The following is a 20362-nucleotide window of genomic DNA, read 5'->3' as shown; positions in this document are numbered from 1 at the left end:
ATTACTTCACTGTCATTACTGTACCCCTACATTTGCTCAAACATTGCCAAGTGAGCTGAGCATTCATTGCAGCTCAAGTTTCTCATCTGTGGAGAGCCATTCAGCAGATGCAAGGAGTCACATAGATGGCAGTGCCTGTAGATTGAGGAAATGAGAATGATTGGTTTAGGAGGATGTGGGTGCGCTCGTGGCTGACGCATGAGCAGCACCAGGAGCCAAGAGAGAAACGCATGATCACCGCTAGAGAACAATAGAGCCCTGTATGGTTACATAAGAGTGCCACGAGGACGCTGCGTGCGCAGCATTGTGATTGGGCGACAGGAGGGATAAACGCCCGTGCATAAATATCGCTGTGTGCTTGGTTGGGCGGCCGCCATTATTAAAAAAAGAAGCTTGCCACTCACCTCGTCTGCGGGTCGTTCTTGCGGGCCGAGAACGACAACTGGTGCCGAAACCCGGGAGCCCTACCTTTAGACGCAGAACGAGGATCGAGGTAAGAGCAACGATAAGGTAAAGAGTGCACCAATTACTGTCTGTTGACAGGGAAGCTCCCCGTAGACGATCGGACGTTAGGTTGCTTGTGACGTTCTACGGGGACGATAAGGTAAGTTTCCTCGGAATGGGGAACGATCTTGCTGACTTGGAGGACTCCTTAAAAGATGTCCTCAAGATGAACGGTACCCCCTTAAAGGCAAAAACAGCGAGGGCCTTTTTGAAAGAAGTAGAAGAGATCGCCCCCTGGTTTATAGAAGAAGGGCTCCTAAATGTGCCACAATGGGAAAACCTGGGTGAGGACTTAAAACGCTGCCCCTCTACATCCCCGGGGACTCTAGCTGTGTGGTCCTTGGTGAAAGTATGTTTGCAATCCCCCCGAGGGCCCTTGCAGCGAGCTGTACGACAGGGGGGCAAAGTCCTTGAGCAAATGAGGGAAGAGTCCCGTAAGGGCTCCTCCCGAGATTCTGAATCCGAAAGCGAAAGCTCAGAAGGGATGTCCGAACGCGAGTTACAGGAGATAGGAAAGATAGAGGCAAGTAACAAGAAAAGGGAATCTCCCGGTCTCCAGACAGACTTGGAGACCGTGAGGCAGCAACTTGAGGAAAAGAAGGCAGAATTGCAGAAGGCATTAGGAGAATTAAGAGTGCAGGGAGAAATAATGGCGCAGCTGAAAGCAGGGGCGGAAGCCGCAGTTGTGGCGCAGTCGAAATTAAAAACGGAAGTTACACCGCTTCCGCATTCTAGCCCCATGGCGCCACCCCATGAGTGGCCCCCGCCTTATAGGCCCAGCTGCGCCAAGACGTGCTATTGTTCGGGCTGTACCGCGGAAAATTGGAGAGAGGTCCTTGGCCCGGGAAAAGGCTTTTTTCCAGTGTTAGAAGATCAGAATCAGCAGAGGTACCACCAGCCACTAGATTTCAAGTTGGTAAAGCAGCTTAAGGAGGCAGTCAGCGCCTATGGACCCCAGGCAGCTTTCACTGTCTCCCTTGTGGAGTCGCTGGGAACACTTTACCTCACTCCTGAGGATTGGGCTAACTTGACCAGAGCGGTATTAAGTGGAGGGCAATATCTAGAATGGAAAATCCAAAATCAGGACAATTGTCAGGACACAGCTCGGAGAAATGCAGCCGCAGGTAACCCATTTCCATTTGGAAATGCTGACGGGCACGGGGCCATACCTTGGGGCCCATGTGCAGAGTACATACCCCCCTGCGGTGTATCAACAGGTAGCCACGGCAGCCCTCAAGGCTTGGAAGACTTTGAGAGGGGCAGGAGACTTGCAAGGCCAATTATCCAAAGTATTGCAAGGGCCTAACGAGCCCTATGCTGATTTTGTGGACAGGTTGATACAGACCGCAGGTAGAATGTTCGGGGATGTTGATACAGCAATGCCACTTATCAAGCAGTTAGCCTATGAGAATGCCAATAAATGGTGTAGAGAGGCTATCAGACCCTGGAGATCAAAGGACTTATCAGCCTACATTAAGGTCTGTAGAGATATAGTGGGGCCTATAGTTCAGGGACAGGTTATGGCAGTGGCTTTCGCACAAGCCATGTATGGCCAGGAAGGAGTCCGCCCCAAAGGATGCTTTCAATGTGGCCAGGAAGGACACGTTAAGAGGAATTGCCCGCAGCGTGGAACCCAGACTGGAAAAGCGTACCCAAAAGTACCGCCAGGAGGCTTAAAGCCTCAGCGTTGCCCGTGATGTAGGAAGGGAAATCACTGGGCACATGAGTGTCGCTCCATGGAGGACACTGAGGGGAACCCGTTGCCTCCTAACAACTGGGGGAATTCAAAAAACGGGAGGCAGGGCCCCACCCCCCGGGGCCCGAATCAAATGTATGGGGTGGCAATGTCCCTACCTACCAAGCCGCAATGGGTTTTCCCACCCTCCGATCAGGGGAGTCAATCCACGCAGGGCCCAGGAGAGCCACAACAGGCTCCGCTGGACTTGACGTCTGTGCCACCACCCGAATGGTCCTAACGCCTGAAATGGGAGTGCAGGCCGTGCCATCTGACCTGCATGGAGGGCCTCCTAAAGGAACGGTGGGGCTCCTCCTTGGTAGGAGCTCCTCCACTATGCGGGGACTTCAGGTCCACCCGGGAGTCATTGATCCCGATTTCGAAGGGGAGGTTAAAATTTTGATTTCATCTCCGAGGGGTATTAACATTATAAATCCAGGGGATAGAGTCGCACAGCTCTTAATTTTGCCCAGCGATCACGAAAAATATCCATCCACAGGCCAGGCGAGAAAAGGTGGCCTAGGATCCACAGGATCTTCCCTCGCGTGCCTTACCATGGGCATGAAAGAGAGGCCCATGCTTAAATTGAGGATCAGAGGAAGACCATTCTGGGGGCTCCTAGATACAGGAGCAGACAAAAGTATTATAAATCATCTAGATTGGCCAAAAGCCTGGGCCCTGATTAAGGCTAATCAAACCCTCCGAGGATTAGGGGTAGCTACCAGCCCAGATATTAGTGCCGCATCCTTAGATTGGGAAGATGAGGAGGGACATAAAGGCATTTTCCAACCGTATGTTTGTGCCACCCCCGTTTCTCTGTGGGGACGCGATGTGCTGGAGCAGATGAATATTAGACTTACTACTGAAAAACTGTATAGTGGGGCCTCCCAAGCCATAATGAGGAACATGGGATATAAGCCTGGCCAGGGCCTTGGAGCCAAGGGCCAGGGAGATCCCGATCCCCCTTCCATGGGAGGTCAGGGTTTTTCCCAGCGGCCACTGAGGCAATTCGAATAACTTGGAAACAACAGGAGCCGCGCTGGGTGCCTCAGTGGCCTTTAACAAAAGACAAGCTACGAGCGGCAAGAGAATTAGTCCAAGAGCAACTCAAAGCAGGACACATTCAAGAATCCACGTCCCCGTGGAATACTCCCATATTTGTGATAAAGAAGAAATCAGGCAAATGGCGATTGTTACATGACCTGCGACAAATTAATGGTCAAATGCAGGTCATGGGACCCCTTCAGTTGGGGCTCCCAGTCATGACAGCGTTACCCAAAAATTGGCCCTCTATCATAATAGATATCAAAGACTGTTTCTTCTCCATTCCTTTACACCCTGTGGATATGGAGCGCTTTGCCTTTACTCTGCCATTCATTAATCATGCTGAGCCAGATCTAAGATATGAATGGAGAGTACTCCCTCAAGGGATGGCTAATAGCCCCACCTTATGTCAGTTGTATGTGAGTCGAGCATTGGAACCTTTTCGAAAAGTATTTCCAAACCTACTTTGTTATCACTATATGGATGACATCCTGATCTGTGGGCCAAATGAGAGGTCTTTGCCCTCGGCTCTAACCTTCCTACAGAAGCAATTGGCAGAGTGGGGACTAACTATATCCCCTGAAAAGATCCAAGCAGGAAACCTACAGAAATACCTTGGTATGCAGCTCTCTAACGCAACAGTAAAACCTTAATTGGTCCAGATACGTAGAGATCACCTGCATACATTGAATGACTTCCAGAAACTTCTAGGAGACATTAATTGGATCCGACCACATATAAAAATCACTACAGCAGAATTGAAACCCTTATTTGATATCCTGCCTGGAGATTCTAAATTAGACTCCCCAAGAGCTCTTACCCCAGCTGCCATTAAATCATTACAGTTGGTTGAAAGCAGACTAGCTTTAACAGCAGCAGATAGATGTGACCCGGAAAAGCCTGTGAATGCCGTAGTTATCCCGTCCCCTGGATCACCCACAGGAGCACTATGGCAGGGAGGACCCCTATTATGGATTTACTTGCCCCATAATCTTAGCCGTGTCATCACCCCGTATGCTACAGCTGTAGCTATGATAGCAAGCAAAATATTCAAAGCTAGCATACAGGTCCTCGGGACACTGCCCGATGCATGTATAGTCCCCTATGACAAAACCCAAGTGAACATTTTAACACATGAAAATGATGATTGGGCCATTTTGACGATTGCTTATCCTGTCACATTTGATAATCATTATCCCTCACACCCCCTAATTGGATTTTACAAAAATACACCCCTCATATGGCCTAAATCCTGCCGATTAGAGCCATTGGTTGATGCCCTCACGGTGTTTACAGATGGTAGCAAATCTGGAACTGGTGCCTACGTGGTGGAAGGAGAGGTAATTCCGGTTGTTATGCCATCAACCTCAGCTCAAATAACAGAATTGTTGGTAATTATGTGTGTTTTACAAAGGTTTCAAAATCAGCCTATTAATATTATTTCAGACAGTAAATATGCAGTTGTAGCTACCAGATCTGTTGAGACTGCCATTATCTCAGCCAGTCAATCAGAAATTTCCTCCCTACTGATTGAATTGCAAGACCTCATTCTCTCTCGTGGTGCCCCTTTTTATATCGGACATCTCAGAGCACACTCAGACCTTCCAGGGCCTATGGCTAAGGGAAACCGAATGGCTGACACGGCCGCACGCTTTCATGTCTGTAGCGCCTTGGAAGACGCGAGAACCTATCATAAAAGGTGGCATGTCAATGCCCAAACTTTAAAGATGCGTTTTAACATCTCAAGAGCTGATGCACGAGACATCGTGAAGTCTTGTGGTAATTGTGTAACACATTTGCCTATGCCCTCCCTAGGGGTAAATCCCAAAGGGCTCTTACCTAACCATCTATGGCAAATGGATGTAACACATGTTCCTTCCTTCGGACAACAAAGATACGTCCATTTAAGTGTAGACACTTGCTCGGGGATAGTTAGCACGACCCCCTTGCGAGGGGAAAATGTCAAACATGTGATGTCCCATTGCCTGTGCAGCTTTGCCTGCTGGGGAGTGCCAAAGCACTTGAAAACAGACAATGCCCCTGCTTACACTTCTGCAAGCTTTCGCGGCTTCATGGCCTGCTACAATATCCAGCATGTTACAGGCATACCATATAATCCTCAAGGCCAGGGCATTGTGGAACGTGCACACCTGACCTTTAAAACTACCTTGCAAAAAATACTAAAAGGGGGAATTGGAGAGGAATATCGTACACCCAATGACCTCACCAATCTGGTCACCTTTATTTTAAATTTTCTCACGGTTGACAAGGACGGCACTTCGGCCGCGGAACGTCATTGGGGCCAACAGAAAATGCAGCAGTCAATGGTGAAATGGAAAGATGTCCTTACTGGCTTGTGGAAGGGACCTGACCCGGTGCTTCGGTGGCACCGAGGTTCCCTTTGTGTTTTCCCACAGGATGCGCCTGCTCCACTTTGGGTGCCGGAACGCCTCACCAGGCTGGTGGCCGTGGAACCTGTGGAGGATGCTGGTGATGATGATGATAGCGACGACGACTGTCCTGCAGCCTGTTCCCATGAAGGCGGAGCCAGTTCAACTGTGGCCGAGACAAGAGACTGCCCAGCTTCAGGCCCTTCTTCAAATGGCTCAGCATAGAGTGCATTCTTCTCACCCGAACTCATGTTTGCTACTGACGCTTATTTTTATGCAACAGGTGTTGGCAGCCCAGGGCTCATTATATTGGGCATACGTCCCCGATCCACCCCTGTTACAGCCCGTGGGTTGGGATGTGGGTTCTATTCCTGTATATGTTAATGATACTGTCTTGCTAGGCCCTCCCTCTTCTGTTCACCTCCGGCCACAGCAGGCTGCCATATCTTACATGGGCTATTCTGATGTATATCCCATATGCTTTGTGATGAAGCGCACAATATCACGCTGTTTGAGTGTTTCCCCGCGATCTGGTTATAGTGATGTGAGTATAGCTGGCCTTGACACTACCTATAGCACCATAGTGACTTCTGGTATAGCCCCACGGGATATTCCACTTTGTGCAGCTAACTTAAGTATAGCTAAGGGAATTGGAGTACCCTGGAGGCTCTGCCTAGGACAAAAAGCTACTAAGTACTCACTAGAGGATAGATTTGAGCTTTGGGATTGGGGGCCTATAATATCTTCCGGATGTCCTGAATGCCGTCCGAAAATACCCCCAATTCTCACTCCTCAACGTGGCTATCCGGTGCAAACTGAGATTTGGAAACTTATTGCCGCCTTTGGAGGCGCCACCCTCCTTGTTCCGCAAACCAGTAACGCTAAGACCATATTTGGATATGAGAATATTGGACTAATACTCAGATACCCCCAAGCCTGCGTGCCCCATCCATTTATGCTAGTTGTAGGAAACCTTACAGTAAAAAAGGAAAATGCCACTTATCATTTCTCTTGTTATAACTGTACCCTAACCAATTGTATTCGAGGAGTGCTGCCAGGCGATGGATTATTAGTGGTAAAACAGCCCCCATTTATTATGATCCCAGTTAATATCTCCAAACCATGGTATTCTAACCCCGGCTTAGAGTTGTGGGAGCGTGTACAGGCTGCCCTAAGCCGACCCCGACGAGAGCTAGGATTATTGTTACTCGGGATAGTCTCCTTAATCACCCTAATTGCAACAGCTACCACAGCGTCTGTGTCCCTTGCTCAGGCTGTGCATACTGCTGATACTGTGGATCAGCTCGCACATAACACTTCTGCCGTGCTGGGAGTTCAGGAAGATATAGATAAAAGGGTTGAAACCCGGTTAAATGCACTATATGATACTGTTAGATTTCTAGGGGAGGAAATTCAGAGCTTAAAATTGCGCACCAGGATCCGGTGTCATAGCGATTATCACTGGATTTGCGTAACCTCTAAAAAATATAATGCCTCTGAGACTTCGTGGGACCGAGTACAACGCCATCTCGAGGGGGTATGGTCTAACTCTAATCTATCCCTTGATCTGTTGCAATTACATCAAGAAATATTAGATATTGAAGAAGCTCCTCATGCCAAGTTAACTGTTGCTCAGCTTGCTGAAAACTTTGTAAGCTCCTTGTTTTCTCACTTCCCTTCCCTGACGCACGCATGGTATGTTGTAGGAACAATTATAGGAGTGCTAGTGGTAATTGTTCTTTTCATGTGCCTCTTGCCTTGTGCGGTTAAAATTATACTCGCAGAAGTTTATAAGTTAAGAGCCATCATACGTAACCATCAGCTAATCAACCGCGGTGGGCTCAGAATGTCACCTTGAGCGCCACCCAGGTATCTCTTGGCTCCGTCAGAGATTTGGTTAGTATGTTATAACAATCAGTCTCATTCTTCAAAAACTGGACAGGCATAGGAGCCCTGATTATGTTGATGATTCTGGCTCAAGTGCTCCTTCTATAATGCATCGCACGACAACAACGGCTACAGCAATGGGCTTTGGTCTAAGCCATGACGGCTCTGGAGGCTGGCACCTCCCCCCCCCCCAAATATGGCTTAGCATGCTGGGTCGGTAGCCAAAGACGGGTAAGACTGATCCCTCACCATAGCAACCTAAGACAGGGGCTCCTCGGCCAGGGGGAGTACCCGATGACGGGTAAGCATGTGTGCTGAGGATTGGCAACCTAAGACAGGCACGATCCCTGCCGTATAAACAATAAAAAAGGGGGAGCTGTGGAGAGCCATTCAGCAGATGCAAGGAGTCACATAGACGGCAGTGCCTGTAGATTGAGGAAATGAGAATGATTGGTTTAGGAGGATGTGGGTGCACTCGTGGCTGACGCATGAGCAGCACCAGGAGCCAAGAGAGAAACGCATGATCACCGCTAGAGAACAATAGAGCCCTGTATGGTTACATAAGAGTGCCACGAGGACGCTGCGTGCACGGCATTGTGATTGGGCGAGAGGAGGGGTAAACGCGCGTGCATAAATATCGCTGTGTGCTTGGTTGGGCGGCCGCCATTATTAAAAAAAGAAGTTTGCCACTCACCTCGTCTGCGGGTCGTTCTTGCGGGCCGAGAACGACACTCATCTACCTTGTCTCTCACATAATTTCATGAGAATCAGATTTCTAATCTCTGACTCTTCAGAGAGTACACAATAGGATTCATTAGAGGGGGAACCAGAAGGAAAGTATCAGCTATGATGACCCTAACAACTGGAGAAATATTTTTGGCAAAGCGGTGAATAATAGCCAAGGTGATGATTGGCACATAGAAGATCAGCACAGCAGAAATATGGGAAATGCAAGTGTTGAGGACCTTGACGCAGCCCTTGTGTGAGGCAATGCCCAGAACAATTTTCAAGATGAACAGGTAAGACACAGAAATGCATACCAAGTCTAACATAGCTGTTAGAGCTACAAGCAGTCCATAGATGACATTTACCCTGTTGTCCGAACAGGCGAGCTTCATGACATCCTGGTGGAGGCAATAGGAGTGGGATAGAAGGTTTTTCCTACAGAATTTCAGCCTCTTTAGAATAAAGGGGAAGGGGAAAACCAGTAAGAGACTTTTTATGGCAAATACAAGAACAATTTTAAAGACTCTGACACTGGTCAGGATGGAGGTGTATCTGAGAGGACTGTAGATGGCTATCAAGCGATCGATGGACATGATGAAAAGTACTGATGACTCCATAGCTGAGAATCCATGAATGAAGAACTCCTGGGCAAAGCAGGCATCAAGAGAAATTCCAGTGGCATTGAACAAGAAGATTCTCAACATGGTTGGAAGGGAGGAGATGGACAACCCCAGGTCAGAAAAGGCCAGCATGGAGAGGAAATAATACATAGGCTAGTGCAGAGAGGTCTCTGTTTTTATGAAAAAGAGGATGGTGCAGTTCCCCAGGATGGCAAGGAGATACATGAAGCAAATGGGGACGGAGACCCAAATGTGAGCATGCTCCACCCTTGGGATCCCAGTGAGGAAGAAGGTAGAGATTTCCCCTTCAGAGGTGTTAAAGACTGACATTGCAGGAAAGTGAGATGAGGTTATGGGTCTCAGAAGAGTCTTCTTGCTATGGCAAAAAGTCGTTTGCTTAAATACATATTTGCATAACCACTTGGGTCAATGGAAATCTTGTAATTCCACCTATTCTTCAATAATTCTTAGGATGAAAATAAAACATTTTGTAAAGTATGGACAGGAATAATATCATAATGTGTAAGTAATGTAAGTAACATGTAAGTAAGATACAGGAACATGAATATATACCTATCCCTCATATATTCATCAGTAGATGGATATAAATATTCAAAATGTTTCCCCTAGACTCAGCACATAAGAAGGAAACAAAATTTGTCAGACTCTATTTCCTACAGCGTATTTTGTTAGGATAATGACTCTCAATGAATTTGGAAATGATATGCATTAACATAGGTTCAGATCAAGAACATCACACTATAGATAGATGCATGTGCAGTTATTTGATATTTAACTTTTAAGAAGCTGTATTGTTTTTAAAATAGTGGTAGGCAATTGCATATTCACAAGCAAAAGAATGAATTTAGACACTACCTCACACTATATACAAATTATTTCAAAATATGAGACTTAAATACAAGAGCTATAATAGTAAACCCTTTTGAAGAAAACAAATGAGTAAATATTTGTGAATTTCAGTTAGGAAACGTTTTTGTATGGCACAAAAAGTATAAACAAAAAAATACATAAATTGGACTTGATCATAGTTTTTCTTAAGTTTGTGATTCAAAGTACACCATTGAGAAACTCAACAGACAACCCACAGAATAAGAGAATATATTAGCAAATCCTATATCTAGAGTTTAGAAAGAATGTGTATCTAGAATTTAGAAAGAATCCTTATAACTCAAAAATGCAGATGTAAGTGATCTTCCACATCATTCGTCATTGGGAAAATGCACAACAAAACCACAACAAGATAGCATCCCACACCTTTAGGCTGGCTAAAATTTAACAATAATAATAATAATATGTTTTGGCAAGGGTTTGGAGAAGTTTTACCTTTGTACATTGCTGATGGAATTGTAAAATGGTATGCCAACTTTGAAAAAGGGATTGGAAAGTTACGGTAGAACCACAGTTAATATTTTAGATTTGTTGGTTATTTTTATCATCTAGGAGCTGAACATAATGCTTTCCATAATGAGACCACAAACTGGAAGTTTAAAATCCACACTGATTGTAAAATTCACCCTATGATATGATAAGGGTGTAAGAATTTTAGATTAAGAGAAATGTTGCTAAGAAAGTAATTTATTTTTCTCTATGTAGTGAACAAAAAAGAGAAAATGCTGGACAAAACATTTTTAATAGTGATCACAGGCTAGAGGAGGCTATTAATTACCAGTCTCCTGACTTTCTATGGCTAACTCTCTTCTTCATGTCCCAGTCAACTTCTTTCAATTTCCAGAATACTATGCTATTTCAAGTATTTTGCTTTTATGTATCATAAAAAGACACTCTTCTTTTCCTTTCCTGCCTTTGTCCAAATCCTTAATTAGATATCATGTCCTTTAGAATATTTTCCTGGAACATTTCTTCACCTTACTTCCAAAATACTGTGAAACAAACTGAAGGTTTGGGAGGGGTGGGTATTACAGAGGGCACATATTGCATGGAGCACTGGGTATGGTGCATAAACAATGAATTTTGGAACACTGAAAAAAATTTAATTTAATGAAAAAAAAATAGAATATGCTTTTCTTTATGAACTTTTGCGAGTTTAGGAGTATTTATTTGACATTTATTTCACATCTGTTCCTCCCACTTCACTGATCTGTTTGTGGTCAGGGTATATTTCATGTTTATCTTGATGTTCCTTGAAGCTTTCACCCATTTGATTATCAATAAATATTTGTTGGATAAATACACAGCATCATTTTAAACTAGAGGCTAAAGGAATGAAGTACTGAAGTGGAATATGTAAGGATAACTGCTATGCATGGGTGCCTGCCTCATGCCCACACCCACCCCATACTCTGACCTTGGATTGCCATCCAGCCTGTATTTCTGTGGGAATCTTGGAAAGTCAATGTTAGTTACAAGTGGAAAAACATGAGGACTAAAAGAAAACATTTAAGTAAAAGAGATACATTTTAATATAACTGGTGCCTGGATACCACTTTGTGCTGGCATGAAAGCAGTATTATTGAAGATAACTTGTTGACATTATTTAAAGAAGCTGTAAATATTCCAAAGGGTTAAAAGGTACATTGTAAATAAACATAAATTTAACACATAAGATTTACTTTTATACCAATTCCTGATCACTAGAGAACTGATGCTCTCCCATAAAGTGATACATAGGTCAATTGTTTATTATGCTGTCTGGTTCTTTTCTCTTCCTCTCTTGTCCTCACATATGTTGCCAAAGTCTTGTAGATTTCTTTTGTATATAATCAGTATCAACTAGTTTGTCATGTTGTCTCTCTTTTCTATACCTTTGTTCCTTCATTCTTGCTTTTATCTTTTATCCATTCCTCTTTTTTTTTCAAGATCTTATTTATTTCTTTACTTGAGAGACAGACTGTGAGTGGGGGTAGGAGCAGAGGGGAGGGGAGGAAGAATCTTAAACAGCACAGAGCCCCACACAGGGCTCAGTTCCAGGACCCTGTAATCATGATCTGAGCTGAACCAAACCAAGAGTCAGATGCTCAACAATAGAGCTGCCCAGGCATCCATGCATTCCACTTCTTTTGCACATAATATTGTGTGTGTATGTGTGTGTGTGTGTGTGTGTGTGTGTCCACACCTATTTCCTGTACCCTTTTCTTATCTCTCCTTCACAGTCCATAAGCTGCTTGCCCATGCCTGCTGCATTTCTAAGCAGCTATATCTGTGATCATTTCTGTTGAGCTTTTGAGGTTTTTTGATTGTGTTTTTGGAGGGGGGGTTAATTCCATCTTTGTAGATTAAATTCCTTGCTTAATTTAACTTCTGTCTCTATGTCACCTATTAGTGATTTAATGGTAAATACATCCGCAGAAAAATATAGTTTGGAAGTAAATGCATATAGAATTTTATGCTAAATAGTGGAGAATACAGAGTAAGTTCTAAATGCAATTAGCACACAAAAAGAAAATAAAAGCCTTATAAGCAATCCATTGGTCAGTACATTCCGGATTGAAAGGTACTCGCCACCAGTATCGCAGAGGCCCTGTGTGTGCATGGGTGTTACAAAATGCCTTTGGTGCCAGCTGCCAGATTTGCCTTTCTGTAATGTCAGTCATTCTCTTTCTCTTAAGAAAATCAGAATAACCTCCACTTCCCCAAGTCAAATCCCTTCCCCGAAGTTCAAGTCCCTGCCTTCTCCCATATTAAGGAGGTGTCTGTTGACTTTCTTGATGATGTACTTTGAATTACAATAAAACTCCCACCCTCTTGGACTGCCCTACACCCCACCCCTGTCCTCTACTGATGCCTGTGGGCTGTTTAGCCCCAAACACAACATAGGATAATGCTTTTGTCCTCCCTGCTAGTGCTGCAGAAGGTGAGCTGATGAGAAAGAATGCAGTGATATAGGCATTTCTTTAAAGGATATATATTTTTATATAACAGTATAACATTTTTATTTTACAAAGATGAACTTAGGGCAGAACTTGGCATTTTCAATAATACAAAACTTGAGCAACAGTTGTTTTTTTCTGGTTGGAATGCCAGTTGTGGCTTTGTTGCGGTTTGTTTGTTTTAACCCTGCCTACCTTGTGAACACAAATTAACCCAAACTTTAGGTCAAGAGCTAACTCAGTAATGAAAGAAATGGTAACTCAGAGCATAGTGTGCTCTAGCTAATAATATTACTGTTTTTCCTCCTTCCTCTAGCTTATTGTGTCCCATGTAATCATATATCATTTCCCATGACATCCAATGAATGAATGAAAAATCCTATCTTCAACTTGGAGGACTCTAAAATCAAGTGATTAAGCAGTTTGTGCAAAACTTAGCCATATGTGATTTAGTAAAATCTGTAAACTCAGATCAAGCAGTTTGCCTTTCCCTCTATGGGATGGCATGATCCAATCAGTTTAGAGCCTGAATAGAGCAAATAGGGGGAGGGAAGAAGAATTCAGTCCTTCCTGCCTGATTGCTTGAGCTAGGACATCAGACTGAATTATACCACTACCTTGCTAGAACTTCCAGCTTCTAAGTGGCAGATTATGGAACTTCTCAACCTCCACATATAATCCTCAGCGTCCAAGACATATCCTATTGCTTCTGTTTCTCTGAATAACTCTAATCAAGACAGTGGTATTGCCAAGGTCTTAAGTATATCCTGAGATTTAAACCAGTATTAAATGTAAAATACTAACAGTTCATCAAGAACACAATTTATCCATCTGTATGTTCTTGATCAATAACATCTAACTGGAACATTAGGGTCTTCAGGTACTTACCGAGGAGTGGGCCATTAAGTCTACACTTCAGGTTCAGATATATGAACCAAGAATGAAGCCACTCCAATCCCAGTCTCGGGTACACAGAATTATCATGACTTCTGATACTAGTCCTTCCTTCATAATGCTTTGTTACTGGCCTTTTGGGATGATAATGCTACCTCCAGAGGGAATAAAAAGCCCAGCTGTATACTTTAATGAATCCTTAACTGGATGCAAGAAGAGTCAGGTGAATTGCCATAATGCAAATGATTTAGCCATTTTTTTAGGGAAAAGAAAGAAAGTATGAGAGTGCCCGGGTCCCATTATGCTGCATTAATTGCTCCCTTGCCTGCAGTTTCAGAGCATTCTGTTCTTGGCTTTTTCCCAGCAGTTGTCACATTGTATTATTCTGTCATGTGAGTGATACTATAGTTGGTTTATTGGTTTTTTCATTTTTGTTTTTTATTTTATTTTATTTTTTTTAAGAGAAAGCACAAGTGGTGGGAAATGGCAGAGGGAGAAGGAGAAGCATTCTCTCCAATGAGCAGGGAGTCCCAAGTGGGGTAGACCCTGAGACTCCAGGATCATGACCTGAGCTGAAGACAGACAATCAACTAACTGAGCCACCCAGGGTTTTTTTAATTCTTACAGGAGCAAATTATTACTTTTAAAAGATAAGGGAATAATATTTACTTTTAAAATACTGCCCGATATTGAAAATAAATAATACTGGCATGTTTAATACAAAAGTGAATGTTGACCTCTCTCTCTGCCCCACAACCATAACCAAGGATAATCTCCATTTACCATTTGAAATGATTGATTCCATGGATCTCTCTCTCAATATACACATACACATATACACTACATGCACACATTTTGTTTGAATTACTTTTTTATAATTGAAATAATTCTACAGCACTGTTATTCAGCTGCTTCCTTCAATAAATCACATATAAAAAGTACATGATTACATATGCATCCACATTATTCCCTTCGGTTGCATAATATATATTCCACAAACAAATTTTCCTTTTATTTTAAGTGTTGATCCCCTACATGGAGACTTAAGTGGTGTACCTTGTGATCACTTTGGGTGAAAGAGGAAGTATCCTGAGGCTGGCACATATACAGAATCATTGGCAGTGGTGAATTAGGGCTGGTCAGGAGACTGACAGGAAAAGACTGAAAAACCAGAGTCCAGGAGGTCTGGGTGGCAGAATTACATGAGCATATGTTGCGAATATCTTCGTACCACACGTTACTGCCCACCAGAGATGGGCACCATGGAAGATGCAGCCAGACTGACCAAAGAGCCTAGTCAGCTATCAGTCACCACAGTGTTTACACAATGGTGCATGAGCAAGGAGGCCATAGAGTGCTATACAGCTGCCCGAGGGTCGAACACTATGGAACCCCACATGATTAAGTCTGATCTAGCTGTTGCCATCACTAAATGGCAGACCTTCTAGCAACAGAGACTAATTTTGAGAATTTGAATTGTAACCATTTCTCATAGTTACCAACTACCCACTTCATGACATGTTGACTACATTTGTTCTTTCAATCCTGCCATAGAGGGCAGCTTGATTTCACAGAATTACACATGCATTCTGGGTGTGGGATTGTCTTTCTGTCCTCAGATCCTCAGCAGCACCATTTTCTGAAAGCTTATGGAGTGTTTCATCCACTGCTCAGGATTTGACTAAACACTATGTCAGACCAGGGGACAGAGGTTATAACCAAAGACATGAGAGAGTGGGCTCATGACTATTCAATCTGTTAGTTATATATCCTAATACTACAAGTTATAGGCCTAACAGAGCATTCACACAGCTTGCAAAAGGCACATCTGCAGTATCAGCTCAAGGAGTAGTCTATGGAATGGCATCCTGTTAGCATCAATGTACACACCAAATCAATGACCTTCATATGTGCTGGGACCACAGTGGGAAGACTACATGGGTCATGGGAGATATTGTTCTTTCTGACCTAACAATGACTGTGTGCTTATAGGTCCTGGTGATATAAAGGGAATGTACTTTTTCCAGCAAGATTTACACTTAATTATAAATTCTGGCTATCATCTGGGGACTTAGGGCTTTTGGGCACAAGAACCAGGAGGCAAGAAGAAGCCATACCATATCAACACGTATAATTAACCTTAATCCTCAAGAAAAGCTAAGGCTGTACTTAAACACATAAAAAAAAAAAAAAAAAGCCAGTTCATTGAGGTCCATCCAAAGATCACTATTAATAGAAAATACTCACAGCAAGATCTCTTCAGCGTTGGACACAGTTTTTTCAGGGCTATATTACAATTCTCTTTCTCTCTGTTGAACGCTACTGCCTTTCCTTTCCTTTCACTAGCATTAAAGCTTTCATAAATACATTATGCCCCAAACACCGTCTCAGGGTCTATTTACAGAGAACGCATATTGCCAGATCTGTTTTCTAAGTGTTGTACTATTTTATGCACTCAGCTACATAGGAAACTTCAGAAAATCTCATCCACACCCTTGTTTATTGCATCAGCCTCTTTAATTCTAGCCTGCCTGAGTGATTTTAATTTGCATTCCTCTAATTCCAGAACACATTTTTATATGCTCATCGGCTGTTCATATATCTTCTTTGGTGAAATGATTCTTCAGTTCTCTCCATTTTATACTAGGAGGTTTGTCTTTTAATTATTAAGTTGTAGGAGAAGTTCATTCTACACAATACACAATACATTCTACACATAACACTTGTCATGTGTTTTACACTTATTTTCTTCCAGCATTTGGCTTATCTACTTTTGTCAAGACTTATTTATTTATTTATTTATTTGAGAAAGAGAGAGAGCACAAGTGGGAAGGGGAGAGGAAAAATAGGGGAATCCCAAGCAAATTCCACGCTGAACATGGAGTTTGATCCCACTCAGGGTTTGATCCAGGGTTTGATCCCACGACCCTGAGATCATGCCCTGAGCTGAAATCAAGAGTCCATCACTGAAACAACTGCACCACCCAGGTGTCCCTGGCTTGTCTATTTTCAAGCACTATGTTTGATGCACAGAGTATTTTAATTTCATTAAGTCTAACTTAACAATTTCTTCTTCTTAGACGATGATTTCAGATTATAGTCAAATGCAGCCTAAAAGTAAATGCTCTAAGACTTTACTTTGAATACACACACACACACACACACACACACACACACACACACACACACAAACAGAGCAAACACTAGTAAAGGTAATTTTATAATCATAAGAGACAGCTTAAATGTATATTTTATCTCTTTTTTTCTCTTAACTGCTTTAAAAAGCAGTTTTAAAAAAGTGATATGTATGTAATATCATGCTGGGCCTATAACATATAGAAATATAATGTATCTATAACATATTTGACAGTACAGCCCAGAGGAGGTAGGCAGATACAATGCTGTATTCTCAGAAATGTCTACAGATGGTAAACTAATAATTAAAACAATGTATTTTAGGATTGTGACATCAATAGATGTATTATACATGTAGTAATACCACAAATAAAGGGAAAATGGAATTAAGTTATATAGGCGTAACAATCTGAATGTTCCCATATATCACTGAAATTGAGCTACATCAGAAGCTTATTTTGGTAATATGATTGTGATAAACCCTATTATAATCACTTAGGAAAACCTTCAAAAATATCTAGTGAAAAAGTGATTAAAGAAATTAGAATGCTACATAGGACAATATTAATTTAAAGCAAAAGAAAGTACCAGAGAAGGAATGGAGAAATTTTTTAAAAATGAGTTGTGAAAAAACAAAAAATTAAGTGGCAGATGTAAGTCCAACTTACCATTATCAATATTATTATTGGAGGTAATGGACAGAGCAATCCAATCAAAAAAGCAAAGTTTTCAGACTAAATAATAAAACATGACCCAACTATGTGCTTTCTGTAGGCAACATATGCAAACATAAAATAATGGAAAACAAAATATCACACAAAAAGCAACTATAAAAAATCTGGCTATACTACCTTAGAAACAAATAGACTTTGAAACAAAAAACAAAAAGGATACTTATACACAAAGATGCCAATTTTCTTAATGGTAAGAGGGCTCAATCTATCAGGAAAGTATACCAATGATAGGCATAAGCTCACATAATTACAGAGCAACAAAATATATGAAGCAAAAACTACAGAAATGAAAAGATGAATAAACAGTTCAAAAATAAAAGCTAAAGATTTTAATATCCCACTTTCTCACTATCAATAGTGGATAGAACAATTGAACAGATCAATAAGGAGATGGAAAACTTAAGTAGTACTATAAACCACTCTACTCAGTAATAGGATACACATTTTCTCAAGTGCTCATGCAACATTTTCCAAGATAGACTATATGCTAGATCATAAATACAGATATAGATTTATATCATATATAAATATATATATTTAAAATAGTAGAAATAACATAAACAGTGTTCTCTGATGACACATAAAGAATATGCATACTGGCATTGTTCATAATAGATGGGAGGTGGCAACAAACCAGATGTTCATCAATCGTCTGAATGAGAAACAAATTGTATGATATGCGTTCTAGGGAGTTTGAGGATCTGGGGAGTGACTAAGGAAAAGGCTTGGCCATGAGATGGCAGTAGCACAGTGAAGTAGGGGAAGCAGGGGAGGTCCCACACAGCAGGAAACCTGCCAGGGGAAGTGGTCAGTGCCACCACCCCAAGGGGAAAAGGGCAAAGGACCTCCAGAGATATAGTGCGATTGGAGAAAGGGCATGTTTCCTGACAATGTCTTTCAGCAACCTGGAAGATAGTGTCTGAGTCAGAAAGCCCTGAAGGGCACCAGTGGTTTGGAGTCTTTTTTATAGCACTAGAGTTCGTCTTATCTATAGCTAGCAGAAGTTGAATACAGTTTTGTGAAATATGCACGTTGGGGAGTCTGTACATGGTTATAATTATATTTCTTTGGGATTTACTTGAAGAATCTGAATGTGTAGTAATACAATCTGGCACTAGTGGGCTTGAGCTCAAAGTCCTACCTGCAGTGAAGAAATAAACAATATACAGGTCAATACATTAGGGGCTCTCCTGAACCCATTTATATAACACCACAAAACAAAGTGTCATTCAGCCATAAAAAGGACTAAAGTACTGGTATATGCTACATAAGTATGCTAAGTGAAAGAAATCAGCCACAAAATAACAAATATTGTATTATTACATTTATTTAAAAAGTGCAGAATAGGGAAATCTACTGAACCAGAAAGTAGATCAGTGATTTCTCAATGCTTAAGTGGAGGATATGGGATGAAAATGATAGCCAGAGAGAATGAAATTATTTTTGAAGTGATAAAAATTGACTGCTTTGATGTTTGCACATATCTGTAAATATATATCTGTTTTTATTTAAATAAATTAATTAACATATAGTGTATTATTAATTTCACAGGGAGAGTTCTGTGATTCATATGTAACTCCTAGTGCTCATTACATCACATTCCCTCCTTAATGCCCATCACCCTGTTACCCCACCCCCACCTCCTTCCGCTCCAGCAACCCTGTTTCTTTCCTATGATTTAGAGTCTCTTCTGGTTTGTCTCCCTCTCTGATTTCATTTTGTTTTATTTTTTCCTCCCTTCCCTTATGATCCTCCATTTTCTTTCTTAAATTCCACATGAGTGAGATCATATAATTGTCTTTCTATGATTAACTTATTTCACTTAGCATAATACCCTCTAGTTCCATCCATCCGTGTCATTGCAAATGGCAAGGTTTCATTCTTTTATTTTTTAATATTTTATTTATTTATTTGACAGTGAGAGATCACAAGTAGGCAGAGAGGTGGGCAGAGAGAGAGGAAGGGAATCAGGCTACTGGCTGATCAGAAAGCCCAATGTGGGGCCTGATCCCAGGACCCTGAGATCATGACCTGAACCAAAGGCAGCGGCTTAGCCCACTGAGCCACCCAGGCGCCCCGGCAAGGTTTCATTCTTGATGGCTGCATAGTATCGTGTGTGTGTGTGTGTGTGTGTGTGTGTGTGTGTGTGTGTGAGAGAGAGAGAGACATTCATATATATATATATATATATATATATATATATATATATATATGCCTGTATATATACACCACATTTTCTTAATCCATTTACCTGTCAATGGATATCTGGGATCTTTGCAAACTTTGGCTATTGCAAACATTGTTACTATAAACATTGGGGTGCAGGTGTCCCTTCGGATGAATACATTTGTATCTTTGGGGTAAATATCCATAGTGCAATCGGGGGATTGAAGGATAACTCTATTTTCAGTTTTTTGAGGAGACTCCATTCTGTTTTCCAGAGTGGTTACACCAGTTTGCATTCTTACCAACATTGTAAGAGGGTCTCCCTTTCTCCACATCCTCGCCAACATCTGTCATTTCCTGAGTTCTTAATTTTAGCTATTCCAACTAGTATGAGGTGGTATCTCGTTGTGGTTTTGATTTGTATTTTCCTGATGCCAAGTAATGTTGAGCATTTTTTCATGTGTCTGTTGACCATTTGTATGTTTCCTTTGGAGAAATGTCTGTTCGTGTCTTCTACCCATTTCTTGATTGGATTATTTCTTCTGTGGGTGTTGAGTTTGATAAGTTCTTTATAGATTTTATATGCTAGCCTTTTATCTTATAAGACATTTGCAACCATCTTCTCCCATTCTGTTGGTTGCCTATCAATATTGTCAACTATCTTCTTTGCATGCAAAAG

At 42.0% G+C, this 20362-nt stretch overlaps 1 protein-coding gene and 1 pseudogene across 1 annotated transcript; one reads left to right on the top strand and one right to left on the bottom strand.

Moving 5' to 3' along the window:
- Nucleotides 1–381: 381 nt before the first annotated feature.
- LOC131808322 (endogenous retrovirus group K member 113 Env polyprotein-like) lies at nt 382–8097 on the top strand. The gene is made up of 2 exons (XM_059134326.1): nt 382–510; nt 5701–8097. Exon 2 carries the CDS (start codon nt 5702–5704, stop codon nt 7529–7531), a length of 1830 nt encoding a protein of 609 aa, XP_058990309.1. The 5' UTR covers nt 382–510; nt 5701; the 3' UTR covers nt 7532–8097.
- A 195-nt stretch (nt 8098–8292) lies between these two features.
- LOC131834416 (olfactory receptor 51A4-like) lies at nt 8293–9236 on the bottom strand (annotated as a pseudogene).
- Between the last annotated feature and the right edge of the window lie 11126 nt (nt 9237–20362).

The sequence above is a fragment of the Mustela lutreola genome, chromosome 1, assembly GCF_030435805.1.
Source record: "Mustela lutreola isolate mMusLut2 chromosome 1, mMusLut2.pri, whole genome shotgun sequence".
In the NCBI taxonomy this organism is placed as follows: domain Eukaryota; kingdom Metazoa; phylum Chordata; class Mammalia; order Carnivora; family Mustelidae; genus Mustela; species Mustela lutreola.
Note: the sequence above shows the minus strand (reverse complement) of the source record. Positions and strands in the feature narration are given on the sequence as shown.

Coding starts and splice junctions, on each gene's coding strand:
- LOC131808322 (XM_059134326.1), top strand. CDS start 5,702: ATGCGCCTGCTCCACTTTGGGTGCCGGAACGCCTCACCAGGCTGGTGG.